This window comes from Astatotilapia calliptera, chromosome 3 (assembly GCF_964374335.1).
Source record: "Astatotilapia calliptera chromosome 3, fAstCal68.1, whole genome shotgun sequence".
Classification (NCBI taxonomy): domain Eukaryota; kingdom Metazoa; phylum Chordata; class Actinopteri; order Cichliformes; family Cichlidae; genus Astatotilapia; species Astatotilapia calliptera.
This window is the reverse complement of record NC_137424.1, coordinates 31384482-31396522: the sequence shown is the minus strand read 5'-3', so window position 1 is coordinate 31396522 and position 12041 is coordinate 31384482. Positions and strand designations below refer to the sequence as shown.

At 38.9% G+C, this 12041-nt stretch overlaps 1 protein-coding gene across 2 annotated transcripts; it reads right to left on the bottom strand.

Annotated features, from left to right (window-relative positions):
• Positions 1–599: 599 nt before the first annotated feature.
• LOC145426244 (uncharacterized) lies at positions 600–8094 on the bottom strand. Of its 2 annotated transcripts, none has more exons than XM_080299836.1 (4): positions 7985–8094; positions 1946–2950; positions 1668–1823; positions 600–1339 (listed from the first exon to the last, which is right to left on the bottom strand). In XM_080299836.1, exons 2-4 carry the CDS (start codon positions 2930–2932, stop codon positions 1196–1198), a joined length of 1287 nt encoding a protein of 428 aa, XP_080155962.1. In that variant the 5' UTR covers positions 2933–2950; positions 7985–8094; the 3' UTR covers positions 600–1195. The 2 variants fall into 2 exon arrangements, with proteins under 2 accessions (XP_080155962.1, XP_080155963.1); XM_080299837.1 differs by lacking the exon at positions 7985–8094 and adding an exon at positions 3277–4078.
• Between the last annotated feature and the right edge of the window lie 3947 nt (positions 8095–12041).

Genomic DNA, 12041 nt, shown 5'->3' with positions numbered 1-12041 from the left:
GCCCTAAACCCCCCCGCCCCCAAAAAGAGTAAAATCTCTGTAATTGCAATTGTTTACAAACAAATGTTTTAAATCTCTCTCAAATTTTGGTTCCCCCCCCCACCAAAAAAAACAACAACATTTTTTAAACCAAATTTCCATTTTATTCGCCTCCCAAAAACTTCTGTCCATCTGACAGAACATTCATCCAAATAAAAGAAGGGTTGGATTATTCATACAGTTTATTCTTGAGCATCTGTACCTTTGTTGAGAGTCTGCTGGCATCCAGATGAAGGAAGACCTTCTGAAGTACCTCAAAGAAAGCTTTCAGTTCCCGAGGATAACTGAGATTGAGTGCATATATCACACCCATTAAGACCGCACACGCAGAGGCCATGTCTCCCAGGTCATGCAGAACTTCAACACCCTCGATGGTTATACCCACATCAGCTGGAGGAGTGCTGGCATCACCTCCTTCAACACTAATGGTGAAGATACCAAGGGTAATTTGTTCCAGCTCCCTTTGAACAGCTGTAGCAAAAACACAGAAAAATGCATCCTTAAAAAAAAAAAAGCCAAAGTCACCCTTTAATGAAATAAACACAATATCAGGAAGACTAATGATTCTGCACCCTGGTGCGCCATTATTTTCGACTACAGTTTTAACAAAAAATGTTAAATAAATAAATACTAAATAGAATCACCATTATATATATATGCATCCTCTAAGTATTATGTATTACTAACTTTTTAGTATTGGATTGCATTACATTGCATAACTCTTCCTGAAATGTGTGTATACATAAAGATTCCTGTTGAAAGATTTTATTATGTTTATGTATAGAAGTACATTTCATTTGAGGTTCTCTAGATGTGTTTGCTCTTTTTACTAGAGAAGTTACACTGTGCAAGCTCAGCACGAAGTCTATGCCATTGTATGTTATCTCTTCCTGCATGTGATGAAGTCTCTACTGTTATATGTTATCTCTTCCATTCATGTGACTGTGACGCAAACATGCTTGAGTATAAATAAAGGGTGGTGACTGCTGCGGAGTGTGAGTCTCCGTTTGAACTCTCACCCATGTGCACGTTAAACCTGCAAACCTGTCTGAGTGTCATTTATTCTGACCTGAGTTGCATTACAGGAAAACTCCTAACATTTCCCCAAAGCATTTAAACAGATTCCATGCAAATTATAACAATGTGACAACATTAGTTATTCAAGATTTGGTTTAATACAGATAAAGACTACGCTAAAATTACCAACCAGGTATTCTTTAAAGAGGATGCTTGGGTCTTCATTTAGGTAAAGAGGTAGTGCCCTGAGGACACACTCCCTCCTCTTTTCAATAGTTTCATTCTGGAGAGAGTGACAGAGGTACAGAAAGAGAAAACAGAAATACTTTAGAATGACACAAACTGACAGTATATGCAAAATGAATGACATATCCACTGCTGACACAGACATGTACACAAGACCAATTAATGATCACATGAATATTTAACATGTGGGCAGGGTTTCCACCATATTATACATATCCATATTAAGCAACAGAGGGAAAGACAAACTAATACGGCATCTTTTTTTGCATACCAAAATGGAACTTACAGGTACTATACACTAGCTGTTTAAATTTGAAAGTGATCTTATAATGCCATAACATTTTGCTGCGAACAGAAAAACGCACCTGTGTGGCTGGGGCCAAAATTTGCCTGATTTTCCTCCCTGCAGCGCCTCCTTTATTCTTGAAGACTTTTATTAGTTGGTCAGTGTATTGGTCAAGTTGTGCAAGAAACCTCGGAACCAGTGGAGCAGTAGTAATCCTTACAAATTCTGCTTCTACCTAAAAACATGTCAACAAACACAACATACTGTACTGTAACTATATTTATATATACTATACGTACACATATACATACTACTGGAGCCATTACAGCTTTTATTGTTATTTATAAAGATTCATACCTCAGCCACACTAAATAGTCCTGGCCATCTGATCTTGAAGTCGGCGATCATGGGATTGTTTTTGACAAGTTCCTGCCTCCTGTATGCAAAGGTCCTGGCCATCTTCTCTTTGATAACTATCTCATTATGCTTCTTCTTGACCTCAGTTAGCAATGCCAATCTCTCCCTTTCAAGGCTGTCCTGGGTCTCTCCAGCCGGATAAGGAGGACAAAAATTTACCTCTGCCTTTCTAGGTTTTTTGACAGCATATGCTGGGTGACATCGATCGGTTGGTTTGTGCTTGAGGGAATTAATGCTCACTTCTGGGCACCCCAAGTTTCTAAGCTTTGTCCTATAATTTGCCATCTTGTACTTGAGGCTAATCTTCCATCCGTAGAAACCACTGAAAGATCCTTGTTCTCTTAAGCATGGATGTGCTTTGATTAAAGCTTCAGCAACAGATTCTATTTCCAAGTTTGAAGGATATGCCTTAAACGTCATGATTTTCTCAGCTAGAGCTTCTAAAATGTCTGACTTAAGTTTGTGTCCTGGGTTCAGAAGAATTCCATTTGATATGAAAGCCTGGTTTGCACTTTGAAGTTGCATCTCCACGTCATACGGAAACTTTGGTATTTGGAATTCTGCAGGCCACTGAGATCGAGCAGTTTCGGAGTCAGAGGATGAAAGTAATAGTGTGTCAGAAGATGATAGTGACGTTTCTTCCCCACTTTGGTTCATCCCAACTTCACCAAAGTCTGAAGCATCAGTCAGACAGATGACTTTCACTGTGCTCTTGTCCTGAATATCATCCATTCGTTTAAGGTTGATAAACTCATTATCAAAGTCACTGTCCATGTACTGGAGTCTAATGTCCCCCTGAATATCAAACTGACGTTTGATCTCATCTGAAAGATCCTCCACAGACTTTGGCATGCCCGATGCTATCGTCAGTTTTTCAGTATTGTTGGAACCAAGGATGATCCGCAGTTTTACTGGTTCAGCCATCATTCGATTCCGTGCTTCAGTCTAGAAAAGAAAAAATATATATACATGAACATAAATCCAATAACTACGTACAAAATTGAAAGTATTAAAATTGAGATGTCAACATGTTTCACAACGGTACTTAACAGAGAAGTGAGAAAAATTCTGGCTAATCTCAACATAAACACAGATTAAAGGTTTTCTTGTCTAGAAGATGTACTGATGGGCCTAACAGACTGTTAGATTCAACAAGTCACAAGGAGTTAGTGGCTGAACATCACAATAAAGCCAGATGCTACTTTAGGTGCTTATGCCAGTGAGATTAAAGTGCATATTGAGTAAGGTATTAATTACAGCTGTTTACTCACATATTCATTGTGTGCTTTTGATGTAAGGATATCTTTTCAATGTAACCATTCGAAGGGGACCAATGAAGTAGTCATTTAATGGGTACTTCTCTGCCAGTTCATCATATGTTATCAGGGACATTTTGCCACTTGTACATGGTTGCAGTTCAAAGGCCCGGTAGTGCTCCCTAAACCAAGACGAAAACTTGCTGACAATGAAATTCAGTGTACCCTGAACAACACATAATCTGATTATCTCTCCAAATTCAGGCAGCCCATCAGTAAAACCACAGATAACGATCATTCTATTTCTGTAGTTGATCCCTCTATAGTCTGCACTTTTAGTCATGTTTACTTCTGTCATGTCAGGATACATCTTTTTGATAGGCAGAGAAATGTCATCTTTCAGAACCTCAAGTGGAACTCTTGATGCACTTGACACTTCAACTCCAGATTTCTGTGGATGTAATGAGTGTAAGTGATAGGCAATCAGCATTTGATGTTTCCTTGACAGTGTTAGAGCAACATTCTTGAAACACTTGGTATGATGAGCCACTTCCTTGAAAAAACTGTGTTTTCCCTCAAATCGCATTGTCCATAATCCAACAAGAGGACCAAAACATCGGATCATCTGAGGGTAATGTTCCAAGTAGTGATGCTTTGGCAGAAGTTTTTTGTTGGGAAATGCTTCTTGATATTTCTGTCTGTGATCAGAAATTTTGAACTGAAGATATCCAATTGATTCTTCTGTATGGATCTGGGCAACAGCAAGTTCCACTATCTCCTTTAAATCCAAAATGATTTCCCACACTGGATCACCGTCAGGTATAACATCTCCAATCAAGAAGGGCAGCAATCTTAACAGAGTCCAATTTTCCGCTGCATTGCCACCTATTGTATTTTTTCTTAACAATGTTCGTGGAACAATATGTGGACGGTTTGTTTTATCTTTTCCCTTATAGGGAAAACTGACAATCACTTTATTTAAAGAGTCCAAAGTGATGTATTTGTTGGATATGAACATACCCAGACACTGTGCAAGTTCCACTGGAACAACACCTTCCAAAAGATCGTGGAGTATGTCAGGTGGATATCCAGTTGTCACATGAAAATGAGAAAGATTTTCCGTCAGCACACATGGCCTTTTTACTCCAACACAATGCTTTCCACTCTCTACTGCATGTTTGACATGTTCTTTGTGCAGGTCTTTGGATCGAAGAGTAAACTCTCCAGAAAGTACCGGTTTGGTCTGAAAGTCGCTGAAGCGTCCTGTGCAAAATCGACAAACATACTCTCCTGAAAAGCTCTCCACAAAACCTGCAATCCCATGAGCACCTAGATTGTCTGCAGCTACACACTGTACCGTGCCTTTAATATTTTTTCCAATCTGTGGGACAAATACCCCATGCTCCTCCAAGACTGCCAAATCACACAAAAGAGGTTCAAGCACTTTTTCATACCCATATTCCTTGACGTAGCTGCTTTTACACAGTATTGCCAAGTAGATGGATGACAAAGAGGAGTGTTGGTCTTGGGATAAGTTGCTTAATATCCAGTACACTGCACAAAGTTTGTGCTTCTTTCTTGAAGTACCGAGAGGGTTGCATACTTCAAAATCATCAATGTAAAGCATCACGGTAATTCTCAATTCATCAGCAGACAGGAACTGATTTTGTTTGAAAAATTCTCCATCTTGAAATGATCTGTATTCTTGTTGCATACTTTCAGTTTCCTTGGATTGAGCATTGTAGTTTTCTACTATGTCATCTACTATACCATTCTTTGTTAGGAGCTGTTGTAGGGTCTGCAGTAATGGTATATATTGGTAGGTGTGGTTGCTCTCCTTATCCAAAATATATTCAATTGGTTCAACGACATGGAACTTTTTGCTGAAGTACTGTTTCCGCTTAAAAGCAGTTCCAAGTGTACCCATATGTCCAAGTGTTTTTGTCAGAGGGTTAGAGATGCAGACTGCAGAGGCCAAATCCTCAATTTCTTTCACATTAAGATTAATATGACTTTGCTTTGTACAAAAATCTGTAACTATGGCATTTATTGCAGTCAGGGATGCAGAACTCATCAGGAAGTGCAAGTCCTGCAAAAACTCATCCACTGCACTGCTTGGAACATGGAGTACATTTTCCAGCTTAAGCAACATCACTGCAAATTTCTCTTCTATCATCCTCTCATCACTTTTAGAGATCCCAGTCTGAGACAAGTCTTGCACTTCCACCTGGCCTTCGTCAAATACTTCACTGTCTTCATGTTCCCCTTCAGGAGCTGGCCTGTTAAAACGGTCTCTTACTGTTACTATTCCACCTTTAAAGTCACTGTAAGAATAACCAAGATGTTTTCTATTTTTATGTGATTTGAATGTTCCATAGATGTTTGTCATAAATGTACAACCCTTGAACACGCATGGGACCGTTTCATTTGCTTTCAGATGCAAATTTATGTGACTAAAATACTCCTTTTCAGAGGTAACTTCAGAGAATCCACAAACATGGCAGCTGAATGTGGCCAGTGACAATGTTTGCTGTGATTTCTCTCTGTTATGAATCCTACAAAAATGGGACCTGAGTGCATTCCATGACTTAAATGTGCATGGACAACTAATATATGGGCAAGGATATGGGCGCCAGTGCCCATAATCTGGATGTTTTAATCTATAATGTTTAAGTAATTGGCCCCTAGTTGAGGTCCTTGCACTGCAACCTTTACACTGCCACATTCAGATCTGGAGAAGACATAAAAGTAAAGTAAACAAAACTTAACTCGTAAAACAGTTTTTTTTTGAAAAAAGTATGACAGTTCACATACCACATGCAAGCACAGGCATACCACATACACCACATCAGTATAAGAGGGAGCAGGTAAAGGCCAGGAAAAAACTTAAAAATTATTGATTGAATTACAAGTAAATAAAATCTTACTCAGAAGAAAAGCAAGAGATTGACACTGCCATGTGCCAACTTTCTATAGAAAAAATTATCAGGTCTGTTGACCTTCTGTCTGTCCAGTTATTTTTCGTCAATAATTTCATTTAAAAAAAATGTAGTGTTTATTTAACAAAATTTAATTTATAACCATGTTGATATGTATAACTCTGCTAGGAAACATGCTGTCTTTACAGACCATTTTCATATAATACAGATGACTGATAGAGCACAACAATGGTGTCACAGTGGCTTCTGGCCCTCAATTTTTGGATTTTAAATGTCACAACTTCATGCTATCATTGTTATGCTATTAGACATTTGTGTGATTCTCAAATTACAATAAAGCAATCTCAATAAAGCAAGTGGAAAAATATCCTAGAACCCCTTTAGCTAATCACTTTAACAAGCAAAGAAATATTAAAAATGTGTCTTACACATTCCGCAAAGTAAGGATATTAACATGTTAGCAGTTAATACAATTGTTTACAATAACCTGGGATAAACAGGCACACTAAATTTTATCATTTGTACTATTATATCTCATCTTATTCCCAGGTTTGCTCTATGAGGGACATACTTCATCTGTGCATCTATTCTGAGCGCAGTAAAAAAAAGAAATGCAAGCTCAAATGTTGCATTTTGTGGAGAAAATTATTTTGATTTTAGAAAAGTTTAATTTCAGCGAAAAAATTTCATTTCTGCATGCAAGAAATGTATTTCAGTGTTTGCTATTATCCATATACACACACAATGACAGCCCCTCTCGCTCAGTTGTTTGCATTTGCTCTTGATCAGATCCGCTCAACTCTCTGTACACCGTTTTAAATGTGCCACAAAACCAACCAATCACAGACTTGGATGCTAAAATTCTGATTGGCTGCTACAGTCTCCAATCAGCTTGCTAGCTACTACTTTCCAGAAACACGGTCCAGAATGTAGCTAAATCGAGTTTGGAGAGCAGAGATCTGAGCATATGGGCCCGCATGAATCCGCACTTTCTGAATCCTTTATCATCTGCAACCGAAAATAGTTGTGGATGATTACTATACCTTTCTAATGTGAAGTTGTTGTCCCTGGCTCTCTTTCTCTCTCTCTCCTTCTGGCTCTGTTCCTGTGCTACTGAGTGTAACTACCGCCCCTCCCCCCTCTGCCCAGCGTAAAGCACAAGGCTCGCGTGCAGAGTGAAGCGGAAAAAAGTGCGAGAGAGAGGGTGAGAGAAAAAAAAAAACCCCCAAAAAAACCCCACGAGCCGTCACGGCTCGCGATAAGGAGCCGGCTCTCGTCGTTCACGTCAAAGAGTCGGCTCTAAGAGCCATTTCGTTCGCGAACGACCCATCACTAATACCAACAACTGAGTGAGAGGGGGTCACGTCGTGTCCAAATTCATGTGTAGATGGATAATTGCAAACAATACATTTCTTGCACGCAGCAATGAATTTGGTTCGCTCAAATTAAAATTTTATTCACTCAAGAATTTTTTTTCTCAAAATGCAACATTTGCGCTTGAATTTTTTTTTTAAATTTTTTTTACGTGCGCTCAGAATAGAGGCACAAAAATACCGCCCTAGATGTATACCTATACACACCAACTTTCCAATGGTCTCTCGGTTCCCTTGTTTGGATGACAGGATGAAATATCTGACATCTCTAACTTGTCTAAGACCCAGTAAAACTAACGCAGCACAAGCATAGACAACATATGTAACATGTCTTGTGCGACAAACACAACATATAACCATGCTCAATATGAAGATACTAGACAACATAGTCAAAGAAAGACGTGGTCTTACCTCTCACAAATGAAAATCCAACTGCAGCTTGCCGCCAAAACAACGTTTTTTCGATAAATTTCAAGTCTTGCGCATGAGCAGGCCCAAGCCTGTTATTCTTTGGTTTTTTATGACCTCTGTTGTTGGATTACTGCCACCTTGTGGATATATGAAGTATATCAATCCTAATTAACTTAAATTAAATGTTATGTCTTCAAGTAACACATTAGTCTTCTGTACAGACAATAATAGACACAATTATGTAGACTTTATTAGAAAAACATATTTTAACTCAACAAAGACATATATTTTAAGTAAAATGAAAATAAATAATTATTTTAAACTGAACAATTCATCCCGTTCATTTTTTTGAGTGTAGGCAACCTTTCCATTGATCGGCCAGACATCGCGCTGCCCGTAGCTTCAAACCATTAATTAACTTGACGGAGCTTCAACCCTTTAATTATGCAATATGTGTATAACATGATTACAGCTGCACCTGCAATGAAAGATTATTATGTGCTTATGCTAACACCTGAAATACAGACTTTAATATAACATCACCAGTTTCAATAAATGTGTCAATGAAATGACAACAATGATAAATCATAAATGATGCAACAGTAATAATAAGGATTATGAATAGTAACATAGATTATGAATGTAAAATAATATTTCATTCCGATAATAGTAAGTGAGAAAGTGATATTACTATAACTAATGTGATATGATTAAATATGTGATTAATACATGAGAAAAAGAAATTTGCCACCACATTCCACCCTTTGGATTCAACCCCATTAAATTCAGATTAAAACAAACATGGAGATTTCTTTTTTAACTACTGAACATAACATCAGCAACATTGTGCATTCAAAGAATTTACAATGTGCATCCTCACTATAGTCAGAAGATATAAAAACAAATTCACACTTTATGGTCATCTTTGCTCCATCTGAGTCTCCACCCTTTCTTCAAAGGAGTAGTTATATCATAAAACAAAACACAATATGAGATCATATACAGAAATGAAACAGCCTCCGTTGTTCATCTGCAAAAGGACAAGCTGATGGCATAACATGTAAGTAACTCCTCCGGTTTCATATGCAAAAAAAATTATTGCACTAGCTTACGTGGTTGCAGTGCTACCGGGATTTAAAAGTAGCTGCGCAAAACGGAGCGTGCCCGCTCTGACCGGTTTTAAAGGGTTGAATCATCCACACACAAAATATCACCCCCAGAGGGATGATACCAGCCAGGTTTTTTTCAAGTGCACTGTTACAAAAAAACATATTAGGCCCGTCCCGGACATGTCTAAGTGCAAAAAAAAAACCAGTCTTTCTCTTAGAAAAAGAAAACAACCCAAACCTAACTGGCAGAATCAGCCTGGTACTAAAACAAAACCCCAGAATCACAGGAAAAGTTTTGCTTTCAGGTGGAACAACATGCTGTAGGGATCAGGGCCGTGCAGAGAGGTTTAAAGGGGTGGGTGCTCAAAGTTAAAAAGGGGCACATTGAACCAGGCTGAATAACAACAACACACATTCATCAAGAATCTAATATGGGAAACAAGGCAAAGCAAACGTCGCCAATGTTTTACCTGATGGGTACATGGTAAATGGCCTGCATTTGTATAGCGCTTTTCTAGTCCTTAAGGACCCCTAAATGCTTCACACTACATTCAGTCATTCACCCATTCACACACAGGCGATAGCAAGCTACATTGTAGCCACAGGCACCCTGGGGCGCACTGACAGAGGCGAGGCTGCCGGACACTGGCGCCACCGGGCCAACCACCACCAGTAGGCAAACATGGGGTTAGTATCTTGCCCAAGGATATTTGGCATGCAGCCAGGAGGCAGCCTGGGATCGAACCACCGACCTTCTGATTAGTGGCTGACCTGCTCTGCCACCTGAGCTACAGCCACAGTACAATGTTGCTGTTGAGGGGTTTCTGCTGCTCCTGCTGCTGATAGTGCTGGAGGGCAGGGCTGTGCTGATCTGAGACTGTAGACAGTAAAAAGTTCATAGGAGAGATGGCAGCTGATTAAACAAGTATCATGAGATAATAACAAAATGCAAAGATTGGTGACAGTGCTTGGAACCATAAGGACACAAAAAACTGTGAGAAATAATTTAGGCTCTGCCTGTGAATCACTCTTTGCTTCTCTTCTTCCTTCCATCCCATCATTTCATATATCACTCTCCACTTGCTGTCCATCTGAGAACAAGGCACAACTTGCTATTGCAATAAACTATAATTTAATTATCCACACCTAACAACTCTTGCACTTAATCTAAACGATGACAGAAAAATGTTATAGCACTGCCTTTAGTAGCCTCACACAGCTCCTACTGTTTCCTCCTCATGTCCTTACCAGGCTTGTCTGGACAATGTTATATCATGAGTAATATTTTTTTTAAAAATCCATCTAAATAAAACACACACATGCACACACAGTGACATTTTAGACCTTCTTCAGAATACTGTATATACTATGGGCATCATGGTGCTGATCCAGAATCCTTACATTATTATTTATTACTAGAGCTACAATAATAAAGCAATGAGGAGGGGGAAGTAATAAATATGAAATAATGTATTTATGATGATTCCATTTGTTTCACTATCCACTCTGTGCAGGGCAAAGCTTATTACATTTTTAAACTGCAGAGATACAATCATTTTACTGCTGTAAAATCCAAATTTTGTCTTATTTAAAATATAAATCTAATATAATCTGCTTCTTAATGTATGTTTTTTAAAATACAGCGTGTGTTTTTTAAAATATTATAATAATGCATAATTATGTGGACATGTATATTAGATCGTTTTTTAGTGAAATATAATCCCCCCCAGAAAGGCAGGAAAAGCCCGGAAACTTACTTTAAAACTAAATATGTTCCCTAAAACGGTACAGCTACAGATCCATGACAGCCTTACACAGGTAGCCAGCAGCTATGACCAGCACTACCTGTGCAGTTAATAAAAGGACAGGTAATGTTTGTCACGCTGTTGCACACACAGCACGCTCGTTTGTTTCAGTTCGTCAGTTGCAACAAGACAACTTACCAACGTGTACGTAATAAGCTAATACTCCTGTGTGCTACACACTACAGTGTACGCTGTACACCTACTTACTGGTTTTGTCGCATCAGTCTGTGTCTCTGAGTTAACTTGTGTTTCTCCTACAGCTCCGGACCGCAACAAATGCGCGTGCTCTTTGTGAGCTCGTTCCCGGCTCGTAACCAGCGCGTTCTGCTGTCAAGGGCGATCATTGGTTAATAGTGATCATGTGACTGATGCAAGCCAGATCCTTTTATTTAGCAAAACTGTGATTAATAGTTAAATATTATTGTTGAGGGGCACAGAAAGGACTCCGCACGCACACACACATTAAAATAATAATAATAATAATAATTTTTTTTTAAAAAGTTGCCTCAACAAAAGGGCACTTTGGGCACCCATCAGGAAAGGGGCGGGTGCTCAAGCCCCTCTAGCCCCCCCCCCCTCTGCACGTGCCTGGTAGGGATTAGAACCTGCCATGCAGTGCTGCAGTCACTGCTTCTGGCTTTAATTGATGACTGATGCTTACATGGTCTGAAATCAGACTTAAGTGTCACTACCGTTGTTCATTTTCCCCACATGATATTTACTGGTAGCCCACAAGTGCTCCAGAGTATCACACAATACCGGAAAGTTTGAAAGGATGTGTCTGCAGTGGAGCTGCAGATTCAGCAGGGCATGTCCTTTAAGCTGCCTTTCCTTCACATTTCTCTGTTTCCAGTGTTTGTGCGCATTTTATTTTTACACAGTAAAATTTGCTGTGTCAAACTAACACTTAAAGAGTTAAATTTAACACTGTTTCCGAGTCTATTTGGTCCCATTCGGAATTGGTGTTAAATCAACTCTTTCTATAGTGTTAAGATTTTGAGTAAATTTAACTCTAAATGGAGTAAATATTTAACACTGAGTAACACCGCATAGTGTTAAATCAACTTAACACTACTAGTAGTGTCATATTATTTACTCTATCATAGTGATAAATTAACTCTATTTGAGTAAAATCCCACTGAT